This window comes from Marmota monax, unplaced genomic scaffold (genome assembly GCF_021218885.2).
Source record: "Marmota monax isolate L192 unplaced genomic scaffold, Marmota_monax_Labrador192_F-V1.1 WCK01_AAM20220418_F8-fsc00140, whole genome shotgun sequence".
Lineage (NCBI taxonomy): Eukaryota > Metazoa > Chordata > Mammalia > Rodentia > Sciuridae > Marmota > Marmota monax.
Genome location: NW_026694256.1, coordinates 4,517,165 through 4,542,908, shown reverse-complemented (window position 1 = coordinate 4,542,908; position 25,744 = coordinate 4,517,165). Strand labels below are relative to the sequence as shown.

Sequence of the window (25,744 nt, the reverse complement as noted above, 5' to 3'; positions counted from 1 at the left end):
ATATTAAAAGTACACCCTTTCATTGTAAATTCAGAGTCTAAGCTGTGCCAGGTATTTTCAAACATTTCATATTTTAATTGGCTTCCCAGGCAGACACCTTACAGTCTACAAGTCACATTCACTTAATCTTATATTGATTTTCTAAGAAACATCCTGTTTCTATGACTACACCAATCAATTAGCTGCTCATAAATAGCGAGACAATTTTCTCTCCAATGAAGCCTGAAGAGTTTCTTCCCACAAGAATATCTAATGTCGCCCCTTGCCCATAAAGAAATGACATTATATTATATTAAAGACGGTTGATGTATTTCTTATTTTGAAAATATTTGGAGATTCTGCACAGAGAAAACATACAAAATTGCCTTGGACCAAAATGTTGAATAGCTTATCAATCTGCAGTTGTTTTTATAAAAGGTCTCTATGGTTACCAGCAAAAAAATGGCCTTCCTTCACCTTCATGCTCTATCCCAGAGAACGGGAAGACTGGTAATCACTCAAGGAGTCTGCTCACTGGGAAAAAGACAATGGTTCTGCTACTTGGTGTGAACAAAGTGCAAATCCACAGGCTAGTCATGTGTAATTTCTTTAGTTAACACTGCACTATCTATTCCAATAAGGAAATTCCATTCACATTAATGTGTGAGGATTTGAGATAAATATGCACATTCTTTTTCTTAGTAATATACTAGGAATCAACAGAAGTAGCATGATTAACGAATGATATTGGTCTCTGGAGTCAAAAAACCTAGACCTGAGTATTAATATCAGCTGAGAAAATTTGGCAAAGCATCTTAAACTCTCTGTGGTTCCATTTCCTGTCCTATAAAATGGGATTGATATAATTAACGCAAAGTTATTTGGGGGATTCTCTAGATCTAATCTATCATAACTTCAATCAAAGTCCATTCTTCTATACAAAATATATTTCCACAGAAAAAAAAAAAAAAAAAGATCAGAACACTTTCCTTTCCCAAACCTCCCTATGTCTGGAGAGCACAAGCCAAACCACATAGCATCCAGTCTTCCATCCCACGCAACTGGTTCCCAGACTGCTTTTTCAGGGTCATTTCTGGTTAATTCTTAATTCATGCCTTATCCTAGCCCCATCAAAACAGATTCATTATGCACTTCCAACTACATTCTGCATTTGTCCAATGTATTTTCCCAAATTCTCCCTACCTGAAATACCCTCTATCCTTGTCTCCTTAGCAAACTTTTTCTCAACTCTTAATTCCAAGGACACCTTCCCAACCACCAACTTTCTAGTTGAGTTAAAAGCTTCTCTCCCATAAAGCAAACATTAAATTTCAACAGGTAAAATAATATTGTTCATTCTTTCAGCTTCCAATATGAAAACATATGTTATTTGGCATCCAGCATGAAAATATCTACATGTTATTTAAACACAGAGAAGTCACAGGGAAAAATTAAAATGTCTTTACAATCTGAACATCAAAAGAAAAAATATTATTCAGATTCCCCAAATCAATCAATAATAATTCATCACTTAATTGTTAGATAAGAAGCACATATCCAGATAAATATGCCACCTGAATAATGAGCTAATCCACATTGACTTCAATCATCTGTTAAGTGCAAGATATATCATTTCCAATGTTATAACACTTAAATTTTTAGATGAATAAACATACACATTCAAACCAATTAAGTAATTTGTAAAACTACTTGATATGTGGCAGGGTGCCATCCAAATTCAGATGTGTCTGACTCCTCAGTGCATTCCACTATTCCATATTCTCTCTCACTTGACCTTGCCCTTTGATCACATGTGGACCTGCAGTAATGGTCCAAGGATCCTTATACAGGGTCTCAGGTGCTATCTTTAGCCAGGCCACTCAAAATACTCTTTGACTGAGGTTTGAAAAGGAGATTGGTGCATTGATATATTGTATAGTCAACTCAAGAGGAAGACAGAATCTCTTCAAAACAGTAACATTTCATTAATAAAATTACTCATTAAAATAACTGCCATCACTGATGCTAGATCTACTTGTAGCCTTTCTTACTTTTGGTTCAACTCTCTAAAATATGTTTTATGTTTACCTATATAAAAATAACATTATGGAAGAATTATGATATAACATTAATCCTTTCTAAATTGCCTTGAATTAACTGGAAGACATTTACTATTTTTATGGTGTCAGTGGTCTTGGTGATAGTAGCTGTTAAGCAAAATAAAATTGTATATGTATCTTTAATTATTTTTTGATGAAGATTCCTTGAAAACTGTTTATTAATGTCCTGGATGAAACATCCAGCTACATATAATATTTCTCACATAGAAAATGTGAAATAAAATAGGGACTTGATTTTAAAAGCTTGACAATGTTAATTCAGTATGAGACTATGTATGAGATCATACATGTCATAATGGAACATTTTGAGCAATCCAACAATCTAGGATTCAGAATTACCATTGTTTTTAGGAATGGTTACATAGGCATGAACACAGGCATAGATATACAGTATTAGACAATCAATTTGAACTGTAGAAAATTTGAGTTAAAAGGTCAGTAACATATAAAATTTATTTCCTGGGAAAGCTCCCTTTTTAAGTTGCCTCTGGACTGGTGATCAAGAGGAATTAGACCTGTTCATTCACTCCACTCTGGAAGAAAGGAAAAGAAGACTAAAATATTTACAGGGAATAGAATGAAGGTAGGTCCCTATGTGCAGCAGAGGTCCACACAGGAAGAGTATCATTTCCCTCCCTACATACAAGCACTGAGGTTTAATCTGACTGCAGCTTCTCCTGTGCTCACACTTAAAGCAACTCTGACAGTGGCCCTGGCTAATGAGAAGTTCCCAAGCATCTCTGAGTCATCAGTTTGTTCTTCAGCAATGACGTATTACACACTATTAAGTAAGTCTATAAGTGGGCAAGTTGCAAAATAGCAGAATATTAGATCTATCTTTGAGGTGCTTTTAAAACCTTCTTGGGTATAATGAGTTCTCCAGTCTGTCTCACAGCTGAAGGATAGGCTGCTCCTAGTGCAAACATAGGTTAAATAAGGATAACAATTAGGCAGGTTACCAAATATGTTAAGTTACTGTTAGTTTCTCTTTCCTGTGACCAAAATACCTGCTATAAACAACTTAGAGGAGGAAAATTTTATTTTGGCTCATGGTTTCAGAGATTTCAGCACATGGTTAGCCAGCCACCTCTATTGTTTCAGTCCTGAGTTGGGACAGAACATCATGGCAGAAGGGCATGGCTGAGGAAAGGTGCACAGCTCATGGAAGTCCAAAAGCAAAGAGAGGGAGACAGAGGTGTCAGGGGCAATATACCCTTCCAGAACGTAGCCCCAGTGACCTACTTTATCTATCTGGGTTCCACCTCCTTCAGTTTCTCCACCTCTCAGTAGTTCATTCAGCTCTCAGTGAATGAGGTCAGAGCCCTCACAGTCTAGTCATCTCCTCAAAGGCCTACCTCTGAACATTGCTGTATAGGCTTGGTCAAGCCTTCAACACAAGAGCATTTGGGGGACATTTCAGATACAAACTATAAGGAATAACACAGCTGATGAGAACCAATTTCTTTTACAAACTGAAGAACAATTTATTCATTACTGAGAAATAGCAGAATTAGGTCTCATTCTACATGACATACATATTGCCAAACATGCTTTATTCTGCTCCCTCTCTCAGCCCTTGTTAACTGTCTCTGTGGAGTTTAAAAAAAAAAAAAGGTGTTTTTTAAGATAAGAAAGGGGAAAGGCAGACTCACCAAGAGCCAGTCAGGAAACTTGCAGTGGGAAAAACTTACGTTGAAAAGAAAGATCAGTGTGTCTTATTCAGTCTGGAGGCAGAACTCAAACTGTGAATTCAATTTGGTTAAGATGTCCTGCCGCCTGCAGCAGTGGCCCATTGTTAGGGGTTCATCAGTCATCAATTTATGTGCCAGAGACACAGTCAGAAATTACTATGGAGTGAAGATCGGGATTATTTGGACTTATTCAACACAAAAATGCCTAACACTTTGCCATGATGAATAATACATATATAATTCATTAATCTGAAATAAGAGATAGTATAAGTGATGAAAATTAGAAGAAATAACTGTTAACTCACAAATTTCAAGAATGAGTAAAAAATACAAAGAATAAACATGGACTAATACCACTCAAGTGAACATGAAATCTTTCTAGAAGCTTAAAATCAATTCCATAAATATTGTACACAGAGTAGCATATATTAGAGATTGAGCCAAATGACATCCTAAAAGTAAAAAACTTGACAACAGCAAGATTATGACAGTAAATTATAATCCACTTCCTTTTTTATTATCTCCAAGTCAATAATCCTTCCCTAGAAGATGCACCATAATAATACATTCCATGTAACAACTCCTCCCACCTAAAAAAGGAAAAAAAATAGGTCTAAAGACATAATTCAAAATGATAATTTGTGTGCTTTTGAAATAAAATAAACAAAAATAATGTTGACCAACTTTAGGCCAACTTTTGACCAACTTTGCAGATCCTTCCCCGATTCATTAGATTATATGGAGTAATAAAAGATGCATTTAGTTAATTAACCAATAAACAGAGAAAAGGAAAAAGAAATAAAAACCACGTCCCACTATCTAATAATTCAAATTTTAAAAAGTTACATGTCTTGATCATAGAGATAAAAATCTCAGTCCCTCACCTATATGTTTAGACATAATGAAGTCTTCTAAAAGGCTAGCATCCTTTCTTTTAAAATCCTTTTATTCAGTTAGTATTTTAATGTTTGTACTAAAAAAAAAAAAAAAAACCTATGCTTTTTGTTTTTATTATTCTGTAAGCTATTTTGCATTTGAAGTCATTGGATAAGAGAAGTCAAACATGGGAGAGCAAGGCACAGTAACTGGCATCTCCTACCTGAAGACCTTCAATAGCTAATCGCAGCATGCTTGGCGTAAGTTTAGAGGCTTGCTTGAAGGTGAAGTTACTCCAGTCTATGATCAAAACAAACCCATTGACTTGAAGCTCAGGATCTTCAATCATGGCTTCTAAAGAAAGTAAGATGGCACGCAGAATATCCACCAGTGTGTACCTATCAGTAACAGAAAAGTACTCAATTAGATCTGACAACTCTTGTAGAATCTGTGGAAAGCTTTTTTTACCACACTAAAGAGTTCCTTTAAAATACCTCAAAAAATCTCAAGGAAATTATTTTGCCTAAAAAGCTTCTTTTAAGAAGTTTACTTTATATAGGCTCTGGGGACATATTAGTATTTAGCATATATTCTATTTAAACAAGTAGCAATGGTTTTGAAAATACTACAGTTTTTTTTTTCATACTTTGTAGTAATTTAATTTGCAGCTAGGCCTTCCTATGAGTTTCTAATATCTCATTTCTGCTATCCCCAAAAGTAGGCATCATAGTTTGGAAAAGCTTAAGAATGCTGTGGGTAATTCTTACACTTCTTATATAGTCAGCCCTCCATATTCTAGGGATCTGCAACTCTAGATTCTGTGTGTTGAGGATAGAATTTGAAAAAAAAAAAAAAAAAAGACACTATGTCTGTACTGAACTCATACTTTCTTAAGAAATACAGTATAGCAACTATTTACATTGTAAGTTATCAAGAGATATTATAAATAGAGAGGAATGAAAGTATACAGGAAGAGGTGCACAGATTGTAGGCAAATACCATGCCATTTTACATAAGAGACTTGAGCATCTGCAGAATTTAGTGTCTGCAGGGGATCCTGGAACCAATATCTCAAGGATACCAAGAGACAACTATATTTGAAAAATTCAAGAATGAGATCTGAAGGAATTTCATCAACAACAAAAGTGTATGAGATCACTATGGATAAAAGTATCAGCAGATTTAATTACTTGTGTTGAGTTTGCATCATAAAGATAAAAGAAAGAAGAGAAGATGGGAGGGACAGATAGAGAAGGCACACAAAGGCAGAGATTCAAAAAATCATGGAAATTTGCCTCTTTAATATAATGCAAGTCATCCAAATTTAGAGTTGGATCTTTATTTTTTCCTGCCTTGCTCCTTAAGACAGTATCAGACACATTCTAGAAGCCCAATAAGTGCACTTATTCCTGCAAAATAGGACTAGACTGGGGAACAAGGAGACTAGTGGTAGACTAAGAAACTGATTAAATGAAGACAGCAGAAGTAAGAACAAAAATAAGAAGCCAAATTTGATAGGTTTTTAGTGGTAAAAATAATAATTTGATATTTAAATAGATGTGGAGAGTAAAATTGAGGAAAGATTAAAGAATGACACACAGATTCTAGCTTCAGAGACTGAGTAAATATCAAATCATTAATCAAAATCAATAACACAAATAGAGAGTATTGTTGGGATGTCTGGAAATACAGAGTTTTGAACAGAAACTGTTGCATTTGATAAACATGTAATATATCCAGAAAGATACATTAAGTAAGCATCTGGAAAAATAGATACTAAGCTCAGAAGAGAGCTCAAAGCAAAAAGTTCTAGAATCAAAAGTACAAGCTGAAAGATCAAGGAAATAAAGTGGTTACTGCAGTCAAAGCTAAGAGAGATATTAGATAATTATTCAAATAATACAATCATTAAGAAATCCCCAAATTTTAAAAGGAGTCAGAAAATTTATGGACAATGGTAATAATTTTGATTTTTTTATATAATCTGTATTTTAAGAATTTTTCTCCTGAGACATTCAGGTGAAGATGTCCAGGAAAAGCATACAGAGAGAGATCTGCACCTTGGGGAATAAGTGGGATGGGGTGGAAGGGGATCAGGAATAGAAATCACCTGTATTTAGTGGAAGTGATATACTCACCAAGGAGACAGTATGAGATGGAGGTATTGAAGAGGGAGTAATTCTATTTTTCCTTCTAAAAATATCTGGAGGTGAATGAGAAAGTATGATAGTTTGGAAAGGAATAAAAAAAGAACATTGGAGCTTTAGATAATTTCTCATCCATTCATTTCCCAGTCTGTAAAACTATCTGTGAGGAACAGAATTTTTAGGATTCTAGCATGAACCAAGAATAGGGCATGATGTCAGAAGACTTCTAGATGGCATCTCTGCCCTGCCTGTCATTAGTTGCATGGCCCTTGAAGTACCATTAATTTAAAATTCTAAGGACCAGTTCCCTTATTTGAAAGTATAGTGGTAGCTATGCCTATCTCACAGGGTGGGAGGTGGGAGTTGGAAGGCAAAGAATCATACAGATAATTCTGATGAAATAATCTGCACAATGCTAGGTATACAGGAGGTATTCAGTGAAAGTTGGCATACATACCTAACTTACTTTGGGTTGTAATGGTAGCCCTAGATATAGTGCACTAAGCAGGGTATAATGAGAATTGAAAAATATTTTCCTTAAAAAGTTAACTATGATTTTTAGAATAGACTATTAATTACTATTTTAAAAGACAATAATTAAGAGATTATTTTTAACCATCTAGAATGAGTCCAGGTATTACAGGCCTAGGGATATGCAATCCAAAACTATTTCTTGAATACATAAGGTAATAAAACTTTTTGTAGAGCTCTATTATTTATTTGTTATTAGTGAAAAGTATATGACATAATGCCTTAAATGTCACTTGATGGCTGGCCTACCATCATTGTGGACATAATGGCCTGCATGTGTTATAACCTAAAGCCTATAAACCTACAAAGGTGGATAAGTTGAAACAGAAAGTTTTAAGTTAAAATTAGATTTTAAAATCTAAAATTAGAAATTAGGTAAAAATTAGACATTACCCCAAAATCATTTTACTTTCTGAAATTCAAACTAATATCATTCTGGGCCAGGGTTGTGGCTCAGTTGTAGAGCACTTGCCTAGCATGCGTGAGGCACTGGGTTCAATCCCCAGCACCACATAAAGATAAATAAATAAATAAACAAATAAAATAAAGGTAATAAAATAATAATATCATGCTAAAGAAAATTAAAATCAGAAAAGTCTAACTCAGGATGTTTCCTCATTATGAGATTGATTTATTCTATTATCCATAAGAATATAAAATTGCATTAATATCAAAATGCCATAAAATAAAATATGAATCTTAAATCAGTTTTGGAAGGATGATGCATTTGTATCTAGTAAAGGTAAATCATGGTACCAGTAATGCTAAAAACAAGAGGCAGTTTGTTTAAGGAATACACTTGAAGTATAGTTCTTTCAAACTATATCAAAATCAAGGATTAAAATATATAATTTATCTATATAAATAAATATATTTTTATTTAAAAATATATTTTATATATAAATTTATTTATATATATATATTTTTATTTAAAAATATATTTTATATATAAATTTATTTATATACTTATATAAATAAGTATATTCTAAGTAAAATATATTTTAAGTAAAAACATATTTATGTATATAGATAAAATATATAAATTATAAAAATTGTATATTATAAATTATACATATAAAATGGGTTATAAATTATTATGAGTTATATATAATATTATAAATTATATATATATGCTATATATAGAGATATATAATTATCCTAGAAGAAGTAAAATAAGGAAAACTTCAAGATCACAGGGAAGAAAATCAAGTTTGCAAAGTTTTCAAGAGAAATTCTAACCATTTTTTTAAATTTAATAACTTGTTCCAAGAAATCTAAGTGATCTTTATAAAAATCATTTGAATTTATAAGCTTGAGAAAGTAAAAACATCTTAGCTAACATATTCAAAGGGCAGGCCAACACCACTCTTGACTTACTCCTGTCCTCTGTTGTCAAACATGTCATATTATTACCATTAGCAGCTCAGCAGGCTACTCCTTAGAAGAACATGATTTCACAGGCTCTTGCCAAAGTCTATAAAATACCTTCCAAAGAAATGTAGCATCTATGAATTTATTTCTTCAGGAATCCTACAATTGCTCTCCTCTTTAAATTATTTTAACTGTTATAATTTGGAAATTAGAAGTTACTATAATGAAAATATGTTACATATTCATGTTTGGTATTTATACCCAAATTATATGAGTTTCATCATTGCTATTCTTCCCTTGTGTGTTGGAAGAAATCCTCTTAAACACACACACACACACACACACACACAAAACAAAGGTAGCACATTGTTGCAGCTCTTGACTCCTGATTGTGCTCCCCAAAATAGCATTAGCTAAAACTTGAATTTGTAGAGAAAAGGATGCATAGCTCATAGTAAGAAGAAATCATAACACAAGCAAGGAATTTTACAACTGACATCTGACTATGTAGACCACTGTCCCTGAATGAAATCAAAGTTGCCATAATATGTTAAAAACATATGGAGAGCACTTTGACACCAGAGCTCCTATTTACTCACTGTATACTCAGAAGGAAAACATCTAATCCCTCTTGAAATTTTATAGCTATAAAACCAGTCTGAAAAGATATATGCAAAATACAAAGTAAAATGTGTTTGTTTAACTTAATCAAGTCTTTTTAATATACAACTTACCACTATCCTAAATACAAAGTGAAAATGAAACACTTGCCTATTTTTCTAATCTCAGGTTGTCTGTGCACCTTGAAGAAGTTACTGAACCTTGCTAAGCCTCAACTTCCTCTTTTCAAAATGGAAATGGTAGTTGTTACCTCCTAGAACAAAATGTGAAATACAGTCCACTGCCTATCACATAGAAAATACTTTAAATGTTAACTTTTATGATTTCTATAATTATATAATTTTATCACCTCATATTCTACAGTTGCTTTTGCACTTTTGAACCATGTATTCTTAACTTTGCAGACTTGTGAGAATAAAAATTAAATAAAATAATATATGTAAAGTTTTTATCATCACTTGGCATATAATATAGCCAATGAGTATATGTGCTATAATCATTGCTGTTGAGACTCCTCTATTTTGTTCCATGACACTACAATTTTTTTCCTCCCACTTTCTGGATACTCTATGTCTTCCATCATTGGTTCCACTCTTTCTTCAATCATCCAAATGCAGAAATAGACCTTGGTTTCCTCCTGTCACCAGGTAGTACCTTATAGAGTTCCTGAATCATGCACTTTTCCCACTGGCCAATACACAAGTAAATGTCTCACCTGTATGCCCAGAGACAGTGTCACTCTTAAGCAACACACTCATCCTTCCAGTTGCCACTTAAACATCAGCACCTTAGTAAATGTTACCTGAAATATTTCATATTAATGATACTTATCTCAGTACTTCCATTACTCACTTCCCCTCTGAGATTATTTGCAATGATCAATTAATGAAGAATCATTCTTGGATATCCCCATTCCCTTCTCCTTCTGTGTATTTTCACCAAGTTCCAACTACTTTTCTTTTTATTTCATATGTCTTTGGCCTCCAACTCTTCTTTGCCAGTAGTCTCAGGTTCATTGCCTAATATAATGGCATTTCTCTTTTGTTTTTCTCCCCTTTATCTTGCCAACACCCTACTGTGATATTAATCATCCTGCACATAACACTGCTCCCCCATGGCTCTTCTAAAACCCCACTATTCCCTTAATAATTATACTTCTTACCTTGCACATCCATGCAGATTCCCTCTAGCCTTCAAGGTCTTGTTACATCTATCCCCCAGCAAACTGGTACACTTCTCTACTGTTCCTTCACTTCAATCTGTTAAGGACACCTTTCCTTTTCATTTTCCCTAAGTTCTACCTTTCTCTGGGCTTACCTCTGGCATGGTCTCTTCTGTGAGATTCTTTCCATCTGATAGGGACCCTTTCTTTCTCAGTCTATGGCTGCAGACATGTAAGCTTAACTTAAAAACTGAGTTTTACTGTTTAATACTACTCTCTGTCCTCATTGCCCAATAGTGTACCCAGAATACTATAGGTACACAAGAATATATGCTATGATCAATTTTCCAAGGGTAAAGGCCACATTGCTTTACTTCCTCCCACAAAGGATATCAAAGTGCCCTATTTGGCATCATTTTTTTTTAGTTACATCATTCATGTATGGCTTTTCTCTCCACCCAAAGGGCAAAGCAAAACACCTTCTTGGACTGAGGGCAGACAAGACCTTGCCATGCAGCAGTACTGAGTAGAAGAACACAACCTGAAGCCAAGAGCCCTGGCTAATAAAAGAAGTTATTGCTTAAAGTGAATTCAGAAAGTACTTTGAAAACTTACTCAAGCACATTAGAGCAGCTTCTTCTCCTGTTTCTGACCATGCAATTTTTGGTGGCTTCTTGGCCTATGTTTCCCTCCTGCCGTTCACAGCACCTACTCTCTCAACACATCTTATAGTCGAGCAAAGATCAACTGAAATCACAAGCAGGTCGTGTCCTTCTACTCTCCAGTCTTTTCAGCATGACAGGGAAAACTGCCATCCCAGCATCATATACAACAGCACAACAGCCAACAACTTCCTTTTGTCACTAAATCAATCAGCCATTATTAAATTCTTCATTAAGCCTGCCCAGCCCCTCACTCTTCATTAAACAACATTTTATAAAGTCTAAAGCATGTCTTGTTGGAAAGGTGCTTGGGAGAGAGACAAAGAAGAATTAACCTTTATTAATACCTCAGGGTGTGGTTAGTGCCAAAGCTGAGGAACCTATCTAGGTGTTTTATACTACTGTATTGTAATGATAGTACCTCTATGGGGTAATAGCTTAAGATTTCCAAAGCAATTTTAATGTATTGTCTTAATATCAAAATAATCACCAAAGTCCCTGGGCTGGCTTTCTTCCTATTATTAAACATATGAGTACATAGAGTCTCAGAGAATTTATACAGTTTGCCCAAAATCACTAAGGAAGAAAGAGGGAGCCTAGATTACAAGCCATGTCTTTCTGACTCCATGTAAACCATGTTTCTGTCCACTCCCCATTGTGCCTCATATCTAGAACAGTTTGATGAATAGCTGCTCTGCTTTTTCATTTCTCAGTGGCATAATATGTGTGTCAGAAGATAGGTGATCAGGAAATCGATATCAAGGTGGCACAGTGGCACATGGCACTGTGCTGGGCACTCTCCAGCCAGCACCCTGTTGGGACTCTGGTGAAGGGAAGCACAAAGACATTCACAGGAGTCAGAATGGGAAGCAAAGCAGCTAAGTCTACAAACCTCAGATGAAATAGAAACTCTGAGATTTTCATCTGTCTGGCTTCTTTTACTGAGCACAAAAGATTACCTGTCTGAGCCTTGCTTTAACTTTACTGCTGTGGGAACATATGTGAATAAGAACAAGAGAAGCACTGGAAATGAGACATCTGCAGATAAAATGTCACTCTGAAAAAAAAATAATTGTACAACTATTGCTACAAAAAAACACTTAACATTGGACTGAAGTTTACTGGAATAAATAAGTTCATCAACCTTTCTTTTCAGGGACAGATACTCTATGCAAGTGTCTGTTAGTAAAGTCTTTGCCTTCAGAAAATATATTCTTACACCTTAACTTTAGTTCTTAGTTATCTATATTCTTTTGTTTAATCAAGATTTTTTAAAGCAGCCAGGTACAGTGGCATACACCTGTAATACCAGCGACTCAGGAGGCTGTAGCAGGAGAATCACAAGTTCAAAGGCATCCTCAGCAACTTGGCAAGGCCCCTAAGCAACTTAGCAAGACCCTGTCTCTAAATAAGAAAAGGGATAGGGATGTGGCTCAGTGGTTAAGCACCCTGTGTTCAATCCCTCGTATATAAAAAAAAAATTGAAACCATAGATTGGTTTTCTTTTTTGTAGTTATCAGAGCTCAATTTTTATATAATCACATTTAACTGTCTTTCCCTTGATTTATGTTGATAACTGTCTTTACACAAAAGAAAGTGACAGATTCACTTACTAGCTGTATGATCATAAGGCAAGTATTCAACTGCTATAATACAAGCTTCAAAGTTTTTTTGAATATGTGAATGAATAAGTGAATGAATGAAAAGGAACAATAAAAAATTAGATTCAGTTAACCACAGGTGATGAGTCCCTGCATAAGCTTCACCTATGCTGAGAACTTCCAATGCTGATCAACAGTATCCTCTTAAAGTGTATGTAGTCTCCCTGGTAAAAAAAATAGATTTTCATACTTTTTCTTTTTAAGGAGATTATATGTCTCTTAATAGTACAAAGTTTGTGTTGTATCTCTATAATACCTGCTAAATTTCTAAGTATAGGGCAAATATTCAACTAAAGTTTATTTTTAATCAATTCAAATGAAATAAATATTAATTGATTCCTGTTATTTGATGTCATGATGATCCAAACTGCAGGAGTATCTTTTGTTTCATAACATTGCTTATTTTAATCACTATTAAAATATACGCACCCCTGGTTAAGTTAGAAGAGCTCTGTCTTTTCTCAAAATGGGGGAAATATATTAACTTAGTAAGAATAACTTGTTAATAAACAAATTGTTGGCCCAGTTTTTAAAATATCTTTAAATATTTCTTTAGAGGCCTCCTTTTGGGCATTTAGGTAGCCCAAAATACCTTGCTCTTCTTCAACCTTGTTTAAAGTTGCACATTTGAAACATGGAAATAGTCTGATTTAAAATAGACCTAATCAATGCTGTACTGAAGTTTGGCCCTCCAGTGTTTGCAGTTATTTCGGGATTATTTCACTAATTACTGCATAGTTGCCCCAATTTTTAAAAAATTTTCTGTAGTTGTAGATAGACAGAATGCCTTTATTTTATTTGTGTATGGTGCTAAGGATCAAACCCAGTGCCTCATACATGCCAGCAAGTGTTCTGCCACTGAGCTACAGCCTCAGCCCTAATTGCCCCAGTTTTTAGAGGCTATTCTTTTATTTTCAGAGATTTTTCACAATATTCCTCTAACATTTCTCAGGACAACTGTATTTTTTTTTAACCTCTCCCATTTTCCCATGGTCTGTATTAAGAGAAGAGTTTGGAATAAGTGGCAATTACTAGAGAATTTGTTCAGGGAGCCTCCCTACCACAGATTCTGTTGGGATCCCGTGGAATGTACACCTGAAACTTCTACTTTAGCCTAATGGAAATCTACCTATCACACAATGCAACAATTCCTCAAGGATTTTGAACACAAGGATTCCTGATCCTGCCACTAAGTGTGACAATGACTTTATAGTTGAGAAATGGTTTAATAGTTTAACAAACTGAGACAAGAAATCTTGAAAAATCAAGCCAAACAATAAAGTCTCTTCTTTTTAAATTTGTTTTAAAGACTACTAACTGTGAGTAATTCTACCTATCTTGTTTATTACCCTTGACTGTTTTAATCCATTCATTTTCATTTTAATCTCATTTAATTTTATTCATTTTACCATACTTCCAGAGAAAATAAAATCTTTGTAGTTGACATTAAAGCAAATCTGCATTGTCTATGGTTATTTTTAAGTGGTAAGACATTATTATCAAAATCATCATTTTGAACATTGACCACACTATTGAAAGATATGAGAGCATGATCATAATTCAAACTGAAACCTCAAATACCTATCATTTACATATTTTCTTTTTTATGAAATACTGATTACTAGGCAAAAACAGACAAGGAAATGTTTTCTAGGCAAATTCCAGGATGAGTTAGAGGATCACAGCAATGTCTGACCAGCGAGTTTTAAGCCCCTTCCTGAGTTTCAATACTGTGATAATCAATGTCCATTATGAAAACCAAAGATAGTGCAAGGTGGTCTGTGCTTTCTGAATTGCCACTATATTAATAATCACTTTAATTCTAGCTACATTTAATTATTTTCTAATAACTATTAACCAAATCCCAGATAAATGGTTGTTTCTTCTACTAAAGTATAGAGAACTACTTTATAAGTGTAATGAGGTCTATAGAAGTAAAATACTACTGGCATCTAACCTATCATTTACAGGCCAACTCTCAGGCTGCATGTCATCTGTAGGTTTCAGGTAATAAAATTTCACTCATGAATATTCCCAGTAATTATGTGTCAGTGGATTTCTACTTCTCAGTTATCTGCTCTTATGCCTTGGGGCCTAGACTGCCATCTCCTTTCACTCCAAACTTCCTTTTCTCAAGTGGTGCTATATCTTCTAGCTTCATGGTCCATTATCTTCACACTCTGTTGATGAAATCAAGTGGACAACTTGGAGGTATCTGCTGAGCCCTAAGTAGGGCACTGTCATTTGGGAAGGAAATATAGCATGTGATGCACTGAGAATCCCTGAATTCTAATGATGCAATTTAACCCTCAAATTATAATTTTGTTGTGTTTGCTTTTGTTTTCAGATATTATGTTAGACAACCTGAAAGGAAATAAAATCGTATGAATTTCTTCCAAGGTACAGCATGCTCAATGAATGTTTCAAATCATCTGAGCCTGTTTTATTTCTTTTTAGAAGACCACAGACCACAACACATTTTGACATTTCAGTATTTCTTCTTTTTTTTTTTAGATTTGTCAGAAGGTGAGTATACTGTAAATATTTTTATTTTACCTTAGTTTTCCTTATGACTTTATATCTCATAAAGATTTTGGAAAGGGCCCAATTATTCATAGAATCTAAAACTATCTTGCACTATGTTATAGTAGAAAGAGACACACTATTTTATATTTATTGTTTTCAGTGTCTTCAGGCACATAAAAAAATTGCCCTACAAATTTAATATAGCAGAAAGCAGGTAATAGAGAAATTTTTACTTAGAATTTGTTTTAAAAAACTGCATAACTCTTAACTTACCTCAAATATTTATTTAGCATCTACTGTAGCTCAAGTGCCATTATAAATATAAGAAATGTCTTTTGTTACACAAATTAATACTTGTGGGTGGGTTTGCAAATATTTTCTTCAAAATTTATGAATCTTATTTTTTCTTTGTACTTAGGAATTTGGAAATTACCTTTTTTCCAAATAATAATTTTTCTTCTATTTCATTTCTGAAATTTCCCTTTATAATACTATTTTTTTAAGTATTCAACTCAAGGCATGTGCTCAAAATTATGTTCAGCTGTACAGTTTTCTTGAGAGATGCAGGTGGTTTTGAACTGGCAGGATGAGGACAAGGAACACAGCACTTAACTTACACAGCAGGGGAGAGTAAGATGCAAGGAAATTTGTTACCTAACCTAACAGCCATGGTTAAGTAAGCATGTAGAAAAGGTGGCCACGGCTTCTGTAGGAGGCAAGTCAGAGAAGCCTTGAGACTTAGGGTGGAAAAAGAGGATTCATACTGAGAAGGGATCATAGGACTCTGGCACTACCAGAGACGCAGTTGTTTCTCTAATTTCAGGGCAGGGACCAAAACAGTTCTTGTGCACATACTTTAAAGATTAAGATTTACAGAGGCTGCCAAAATGGCAGAACTGCCCATCCAGGAGTCCCTGTCATTTGGTATAAGTGGGCTTGGTATGGGGAACAAGTAGGAAGAGGGAGGGATTTGTTACAAACAAACAAACAAAACAGAAGGTAGAAACAACTGAAATTTAGGCAAGCTGTAAATCACTTGCATGTGATTTAGATGTACTAGTTTCTTGGTATACTACAACTTCTTGTTTATACCTGTTCCTTTCCAATCACAGAAATAGAATTCACAACTATTAGTCTATAGGTCCTGACAGGGTGTTTCTATAGGACATAACTTCTCACATTTTAATTTTAAATTTATAGTATTTTCATATTGATAATTTTGTGGAAATTTAATAAAAATGTCCTACATGTCTATCAATATCCCTCCTGTTGTAGATTTCCAAAGAGAAAAAGTTTGTTTCATTAGAATGTGTCCTTTATAGAAATGCAAGAGATAGACAACTGAAACAGTTCCTTAAGTATACCCAGAATAATCTTCCCATATAGAAGAGAACTATAAGTGACTTTCATCTTAATTATCTGAATAAATCATTATGAATGTTAGTTCACTTATAAAATAAATGAAATAGTTCTGATGTATGTATATGTGTCTTTGAATAAAATCTGCCTCTCTAGGGATATTTGTAACAGACTTTAAGATGTATTTAAATATAAAATTTCCATAGCCATCATATCACTAAAGCTTAATAAATTTCTAAATAAACTTTAATATGGAATATTAGGTTCTTTCTCAAAGTTTTCAGTTTTGCTATGCAATTGTCATTTGCATGACTTCATAATGTATTCAGATGAAGAAAAAAAACACTTCCTAAAGAAAACTTATAGTGTTGGATAGAGTTTCATAGTCCTTTGATGTTTTCCACATGATAAAAGGTGTAGTAAGGTCTAGCCAAAGTAAAGGAAGCTCCATGTCCTTCCAATGGCTAATTTTATCTATGAGTTTCTTAAATTTATGATTCTTCAGATAGTATTTTGTCTCCATATTCACTTTAAAAAATAAGAGTACCTCTCAACTTGGAATTATAGGGGAAAGTAACCAATCAAATGAGAAAACTGTTAAAAATCAGTTTTATTTATTATGTTCTAATATCCCAAGAAATTCAGAAGCCTATCCAGAAATCCATAAGTTCTATAAAATCTCTCACTAATTGTAAAACTCATTACTGTTGCTCCAGATGTAGTTTAAATTAACCAGATGTACCCAAAGTCATTATTCACAAAACTAAAATACACCAACGTTTTAACAGCCATCTTCTTATGATATTTAGCTTGGGAGCATTTCCAGGTTCCATGAAATACACTTATTTAACTTTGAAGTTAATTGAAACTACCTTATCCAAGAGGCTTTTATAATTTCTTGTATCTTACAGCCTGGAAATGAAACCTGATTGAAGAAGTAAAAGTGCCCGTTGCTTTTTCCCCATAATAGCGTAGATGAAATGCAAATATTATTTCTCCTCTACTAAACAGCCAATGAGCTCAAAAAGCCTACCAACTGATACATCCCAACATTTTCCACTTCTTTCTAAAAGATGAAAAATTATATCAGACAGGAAACGTATTCTTCAGATTAGTGACAGGTGTAGAACAAGCACACCAGTCAGCCTTTATTTTCAGTGTCGCTAGGCATGCTCAGCGACAGAGGGTGCAACTCTTCCTTTTCACTGAAGTGACACACATCATATTACACCTTTATCTACACATCACCAAGCAGAAAAGTTCCAAAGCAATAAAACTACCTGCTCTTGCTTGAGCACCGGGCTATTCTTAGAAAATAAGAAATAAAGAATACTAAAGAGAGAGGGTATTGATGACAATTATGATGTTGATTGTCTTAAGTTTAAGAATTCCTTTATAAGGAAGGAGGAAAAGTTGTCTCCTATAATTACTCATTTTCCCAGACCAGTAAATTTATTCAGGAGGTGAAAATTTTGTTTGCTTTATTTAGAAGTTTAGTGATTTAGATTTCTGTGTAATAAGATGGTTCAGGAAACACTTAAAGCTGCAATAGGAAAATGGGTGTTAGTGAACTAAGAGTTTTAAAAGTAAAAATAAAAGGCCTTCTCTCTTCCCAGGGTGCACACCAAAAACTCATTTCTTAGTCCCAGTTTCTCTTTTCTCCTAGCCCAATAAACAAAAAACATCAAACCTGCAAAAATATGACACCACTCTTCAGGATAAATTCTGGAAATTGGGAGGGAAACAGGATCATGCGCAAGTTTGGATTTAAGATTTACCTGCTCTGATCCCAGTTGGCAGCAAAAAGGACTAGAATCTTCCTGCCATAGTGGTCCAGATTGGCTAAGCCCCCAGGGAAGCCATCTTTCAGCGCCTGCTTGATGCCAGGGTCAGTGGCCTTGAAGCTTTTGAACATGTCCAGGTTCTGCTGACGGTACTCAAAGTATTGGGCCAAGAGGCGGAAGGCCTCAAAGTGATGAAACTTCCTCGCCCGCAAGAAGCGTAAGATGAAAGCATCATCAGTGCGCAGGAAGCCAATGTCCGGTCTGGTGATGACCATATCCCTCACCTCCTGGATGTCCTGGTGCAGCGTGTCTGGGTTCTCATTCAGTTCCAGGCGAGCTTTCTCCAGGGTCTCAGGGGAGAGGCCAGCTTGTAAATGAGTCATTGTTCTGTCTTTCCAGAGCCTTTGCTCTGAAGCTCTTGTTGACTGTCCCACAACAAACCTGGCCTTTGCCACTTCCACACTCTGGCCCCAGACCTCGCTGCTGCCTGCTTCTCCTTTCAGGAAAGAATTGATCTTCGTGATTAATCAAGTACCCTGTTGCACTTGCTTTCTAACAGCTTTACTGTGGAGGATATAAACTTTCCCCCTAAACCCCTAAAAACAAGGCCCCGTTTAGTTCCCTCTTTAAAGAAACGTGGACCTCTGGAGGGCCCTGCTCGCTGCTCCTTCTGGTCCTTTCTCTCTCTCTGAATGAAACACCCCTAATCCCACCTAGCACGAGGGGTTCTGATCATGGTGCGGTCCTCTTCTCTTCTCTTCCAAGATGTAATAAAAACAACCCCCACGCACATCTCAGCCCCAGCACTGTGATGTTTCTGCAGTTCCTACTGAAGGATGCGCCTGCCAGGGATAACGAAGGGAATTCTGATTAATAATAAGGTGGTTCTTCAGCGCTGAGATCCAGGGCGGGGAGAGAGTGTCTTTGCCAGAAAGAAAAAGAGAGAAAGAGGGTGGGGGAAAGGAGCTTATTTCCCCCCCTGCTTATTCAAAGATGCTATTTTTAAAAGACATCTTTGTGGGATTTTAATTTTTTTATTATTATTATCATGATGATCCAATTAGGGAACACTGCAGATAGTGCACCTTCCCTCTGCCCCTCTTAGGTATACACCGCGATCTCATGAGGCACCAGGAGAGATTTTGGTGGCGTTGGCACCAGCGTGGGCTCCCCCCACCCCACCCCACCCCCAACTTCTGCCCTCCTCACTCCCTTTATTTTAAAGGACTTGTCGCGGGGATGGGGTGGGGAGGGAAGGTATCTCTCTGGGAAGGTGCGTGTCAAAAACAGGGGGGTGGTGAAGGGAGTTGTGGAAAATGAAATAAAAATGTCTCTATCTTTTCTGTAAACCCCAAAGCAAGAAAGAAGAAAGAGCAGCTGGCTCCTACCAGCAAACCCGGAGGCGGGGACGCTAAGCAATGCGGCACTCCCTGGCATCCATCAGCCCAGGCTTCGGCGGCGGTGGCGGCAGCGGGGGCGACAGCAGCATCAACTCCTCTCGGCGGTATGGAAGGAACAGAGAAGAGGGGCGGAAGCGGGGACCCGGGCCGAAGACTCACTCGGGAGTAGCTGGGGCTGCATCCTCTGAGGGCAACCCGCTGCCTCTCAGCAGGAGGGGTGGGGACGGTAGAGCTAGGGCCACCGCTGTCCCAGGTCCCCGCCCGGCCCTGCCATTTTCGCCTTCGGGAGAGAAGGGAGGGAGGGGACCCGAACGCCTGGATGGAAAAGGCCACGCCGGCGGCCGCTGCCTTTGTGCACCCAGAGCCGCCGGGGCGGTGGGCGCGGCACCCGCCTCTCCCTGCGCGCTCCGAGTGACCAGAGTCCGGTGCACCCCTCCGGGTTGCTGCTGCGGCTCCGGCTGCTGCTGCTAAAAGAGGACTCAGCTCAGCTCAACTCCTCTCTAATTATCCCAGCACAGATCTCGCTGCGACGTAAGCACTCAGCTCGCGCACGCACTCAGCTCTTCTCTCCCTGCCTCTTTGGGAAGGATGGCAATTTTTGTGGCATTCAAATATCCCAAGCCCCAAGTTTATCTTGCTTCAGGTCCCCACTCCCCAGCAGACTGCTGGGGCGGGTTTTGCCTGGCGAGGCGAGGTAGGGACGCCTTCCAGCCTCCCCACGCCCCTCTTTCATCCTTTGTGTGCAAGACCCCAGAGTGTCAGGGCGAGTAGCTCCTGTAGATGGTAATCCACATTGACACACATTTTCTAGTTCCTCTAGGAGGTAATTTTGATGAGGAAGGAGTACAGAAACATTTTGTACTTTCTGCCTTCGTTGTAAACAGAGACGTTTAATTTAGTAAAGAAGATTTCAACTCATTGTGTTGATGATTAAACCTCTGGAGAACTTACATAAAGTTTTTCAACCATAAACTCTTCTCTGTTAAATTCCTATTGAAAAAGATGAAAATGAGAACCGGGACCAGAAAAAAAAAATAATAACACAATTGTCAACGAAGGAAAACATAGGCATTTAACTCATTTCTGATCTCATAAAGGCAAATATTTCTAGAGCCATAATCTTCCCTTCAGTTTTATGCATCTGTATATCAGAATCACCCTAAATGAAGAGTCTTTGTGTGTAAGGTGGCTGTAAATGAGTTTGAGAAAAAGAAATTTTTTTTCAAAGTACAGTATATATACTGTCACTAAGCCTAACTCTGGCTTTGCAAATAGTAGGATGGGATCATGAGTTTAAGTTAGCTCCATGCAAAAATATTTAATTAGCACCTCTACATATGGGGCATTATTCTAGAGTATATGGATTGGAAGTGGTATTGAAGATTTTTTTAAAATTGCATTATTTGTCAACTATTAGAACCTTCAACTTAGACATACTTGTTTTATTGCTATTTTCCTGAAGATGCTATAGACAAAAAGAAAAAAAAAACTTGTATGGCAGACATAACATTTCATTAATTAAACTCATGCAAAGTGATGTAGGGATCAGAATAAGAGAATAAATTACACACGTATACTAACATGCTCATTACTCATAAGGAATTTGTAGTTGGTTGAGTTTAGTTTTATTTTGTTTTTGAACCAGGGACTGAATCCAGGGACATTTTACCACTGAATCACATCCCCAGTCCTTTTTATTTTATTTATTTATTTATTTTAATTTTTAGACACTAGGTTGCTTGAAACCTTGGTAAATTGCTGAGGCTGTTCTCCAACTTGTGATCCTCCTGCCTCATCCTTCACAGTCACTGGGATTACAGGCGTGTGCCACCATGCCCAGCAGAATTTATGTTTTAAGTAGTGGTGAAAAATAAACCATATAGATATGTGTGTACATTATATATAAATGCATGTGTTGTGTGTGTGTATACACACACACACTATATAGGTGTCTCTGAGAATCTATCCCAGATTGGTTCCAGGACCCCCTGGGCTAACAAAATCTACAAATGCTCAAGTCCCTTATATAAAATGGGCTAGTATCTGCACATAATCTAAGTTCAATCTCCCATATACTTTAAATCATCTCTAGGACTCTTAGAACACCTTACACAATGTAAAGATATGTAAATAGATTTTAGACAATGTTTTCAGGGAATCATGACAAAGAAAAATTTCTGTACATGTCCAGTTCAAGTGGAATTTTTCTCCAAATATTTTTGTTCCTTAGTCCTTAGTTTGTTGAATCCAAAAATACAGAATGCATGGATTCAAAGTATATATATATATATATATATATATATATATATATATATATATAAATAAATAAAATAATGCCCCACATGTAGTGGTGCTAATTAAATATATAATTCTGGCTTTGCAAATAGTAGGATATATATAAATAGTTTTATATATGTATATATAAAGAGAGAGAATATGGATTGGAAGTGGTATCGAAGATTATATATATATATATATTTTTTTGTTTTGTTTTGTTTTGTTTTGTTTTTTTTCTCCTGCTAGGACTTTATATGGTTATGACCCTCATAAGCATTCTGAATGCAACATGAACCATAAAATAATCTGGTTCTCATTTCAAAAAAGTTTGAAGAATCATTTTGGCCAATATGTTAAAAAGAAAATTTCTATCTTATATCAACTCTATGAAGAGGCTATCACCAATAATGAGAGACAATTCTCCATTTTGTTTCTGCAGGTCTACTAAGTTTTCTTTTTTCCAGATTATCTTTTCAAGGATATCTGCATAATGAATAGCCTTGGAAGAGCCTTGAAAGATAGAGATAATAGTACCTCCATCCAGAATGAAGAGAGAGTTTATTTATAGCATTTGAAGAGGGATGTTTTCCTACTGAACAAAAGGCAAGCAGGTATATTTGAATCCCTGAACTTAGAATTACTCCACTGTAACACCAACATTATGTGTACAAGTGAATCACATGATTCTCTTCTCTTAGCCTTGTGGAATTGGAGCTGAGAGGCCAGTGCACAAAACGTTGATGCTGTTATTTCCTGCAGCACCTGAGTGAGAAAGTCCTTTATCTCTGACCCAGGAGTTTGACATATTCTACAAGCATCCATGAAACTACAGCTTGTATGTAAGATTAAAACTCAGATCCTTCACTGTATTTAAAAACTATTGCTTAAATTTGTTTTCTGATATGGAACAATTAGACTATATTTTTTAGAGGAATTTACAAGATAAATTAAATTTGTTGGTCCATGATATGATGTAACTGCATTTAGTAACAATATGTTTATTATATCTTGCTAACAATAGAATTGCTTCAAATAAGCTTATTTTAATATATCAATATATGATATAATAGTCTCTGTCCTGCAATGGGATTTTTAGAATAGAGCAGATAGGTAGATATATAAAAAAAAAACCTTTTTATGACATTTGCAAACTATTAGTCTCTTTTTCCAATATTATACTATTATCTTTACTAGTACTTTTGAAATTAGTTTTGGAACCAAAATAAACACAAAGTCATCTATGAATTAAACAAGGTATTTATCCAGAGGACATCAGTGCATTTGATTCCATTAAATATTAATTTACCTTGTTAAATGAATGCAAAGTAGTGTAAGAACTAGAATATGAGAATAAATTAACTAAACAAAAGGATTAATTAAAGCATTATTGGAAAATAATTAAATCAAGAACTTCAGGTGTTTTCAAGCAACTGGAAAGAAAAGTCTGCTGAATTTAAAATGGATAGAGTAAGTAGTTGGTGTTTTAAAATATTTTATTGGATTTATTGTATAGAAAGAGGCACAATGAAAAGACGCACAGTTCGATTACATACTCTAAAGTAAACACTTGTTTAAATATTTATCCAAGATAGAGAATAGAACCTTGGCAAGAAAGAGAAAGCCCCCATTGCTATCTCTTCCTGACTATTGGCCACGTCTTTCCAATAAGTGAAGTCACATTATCTTCCTTTTGAAATTAATTCTTGTTTTTATTTAAATTTTATAAGCTAAGTAACCAGTGTAGTTTTTCCAATTTTTGTACATAAATCAATATCTCTATGTAATTTTTTGATTGGCCTTTTTCCTTCAATAATACGTGAGATTAATCCATGTTGCTACTTGTAGTTAGTTAATTCTAATTTAGTGATGATGCATGTTATGCAATCTATGCACATACTAGAATATATTTTTCCTCAGATGAAGATTTGATATTTATAAAATTTGGGCTGTTATTATTCATGATGTATGAACAGTCTTATATGCATCTCAGTGCACAAAGACTTACTTAGGAATGAAAATTGCTGGATCATATGGCATAAGCATCTTTAAATTTAGTAAACAATGCTAAGCTATTTTCCAAATGGCTGTACTATTTCACTCTCCCACCCCCACAGCAGATTTTGAGTTTTCACTGTACCACATTGTCATTATTTTGCATTACTATCTATAATTTAAAAATTTAGGGCTGGGGTTGTGGCTCAGTGGTAAAGTGCATGCCTAGCATGTGTAAGGCATTGGGTTCGATCCTCAGCACCACATAAAAATAAATAAATAAAATAAAGTTATTGCGTCCATTTACAACTAGAAATATTTTTTTAAATTTATCCATCTGATTTCAATTAAGGATATTGCATTATGGTTTTAGTATCTATCTGTTTCCATGATTAGTATGAGGTTAAACAAGTTGTTGTGTTTTGGAGAGGCACTTGTATACCTTTTGTGGGAAGTGTCATTTCAAAGCCTTTGCTCATATTTAAAGGGGGTTATTGTTTTGTTATTGTCTTGTAGGAAGTATTTGTTGTTGTGTGTACGTTTTTTATAGATTCTGCATCTATCTTTGTCAGTGGCATATGTTGCAAATGACTTTCCCAGTCTTTTCTCTTGCCTTTTCACTCTCTTTACTGTGTCTTTTTTAAACAGAATTGTAAATTTTAATTAAGTTCAAATTTTCCTCTATGAATGGTGCTTTGGGGGGTTCCTGTTTAAAAATCTCTAGTTACTCTGATATCCTTCAGTACACCGTTGAGAAGACTTATGGTTTTTCTTTTTACATATAGAATTGCAGAAAATCTAGAACTGTCTTTTCTGCACAACGTGAGAAATGCATCAAGTTTATTTTTCTCTATGAATATAGAATTCACTTAGCATATTTATGGAGGCAACTTATTAAAAAGACCCACCTTTTGTTTTTCAACTGGAAAGATGGACAATCATTTCATAAAATAAATCACCATAGATACATGGATTTTAATTCAATATAAATTTTAAACTCTACATCATTTTATATATCCTATAATCTTCAGTGATTCTCTAAGCATGGGCCACAAGCCAACAGTACCAATAACACTTGTTAACTTGTTAGAAATGCAAATTCTCTTGGTTGACTTATTGAATCAGAAATCCTTACAAAGATGTAGGAACTAAAAACATTTTCTGTCCAGACCAGACCTTTGAGTAATTCTATTTTGCCCTTAAGCTTGAGATAATTGCTCTAGATTTACCCACATATTTATATTGTACATGGATCCTTATTCCTTCTTATATCTCTGAGTTTTCATATAGAATTGTTATTCATTTATTTGAAGAACACTTTTTAATTTGTACTTCAGTCCAGATCTTAGAGTTATAATTTTTTTGTTTTGTTTACTGAGATTCACTTTGTTTTACTTTCATTCTCAAAGAACATGTCTGCCAAGTATAAACAGAGATTTTATAGATTAGCAGCTATTTTCTTTTAACACTTTAAAAATTTTGTTCCATTTTTTTCTGGTTTTTCTTATTTCTGCTTCAAACTGTCAGTCTTTTCATTGTTCCTTTGAAACTAATCTCTGTCTTTCTCTAGATGACTTTATCTTCT

At 35.3% G+C, this 25,744-nt stretch overlaps 1 protein-coding gene and 1 long non-coding RNA gene across 4 annotated transcripts in view; one reads left to right on the top strand and one right to left on the bottom strand.

The window, feature by feature from the left end:
• Nucleotides 1-20,474, bottom strand: part of Clvs2 (clavesin 2) — a 75,986-nt gene extending 55,512 nt beyond the window's left edge. Inside the window, exons 1-3 of one of the 3 annotated variants that reach the window (XM_046467015.2) lie at nt 19,879-20,474; nt 18,485-19,412; nt 4,890-5,064 (exon numbers count right to left, since the gene is read on the bottom strand). In XM_046467015.2, coding sequence (XP_046322971.1) covers nt 4,890-5,064; nt 18,485-18,873 — 564 coding nt within the window. In that variant the 5' untranslated portion in view covers nt 18,874-19,412; nt 19,879-20,474. The remainder of the gene's footprint in view (nt 1-4,889; nt 5,065-18,484; nt 19,413-19,878) is intronic. The other 2 variants (XM_058586265.1, XM_058586264.1) reach the window with 2 other exon arrangements.
• Nucleotides 19,793-24,298, top strand: LOC131425035 (uncharacterized). The gene is made up of 3 exons (XR_009228839.1): nt 19,793-19,994; nt 22,632-22,778; nt 22,866-24,298. It is a non-coding gene; the product is annotated as an uncharacterized LOC131425035 (long non-coding RNA).
• Nucleotides 24,299-25,744: the final 1,446 nt, after the last annotated feature.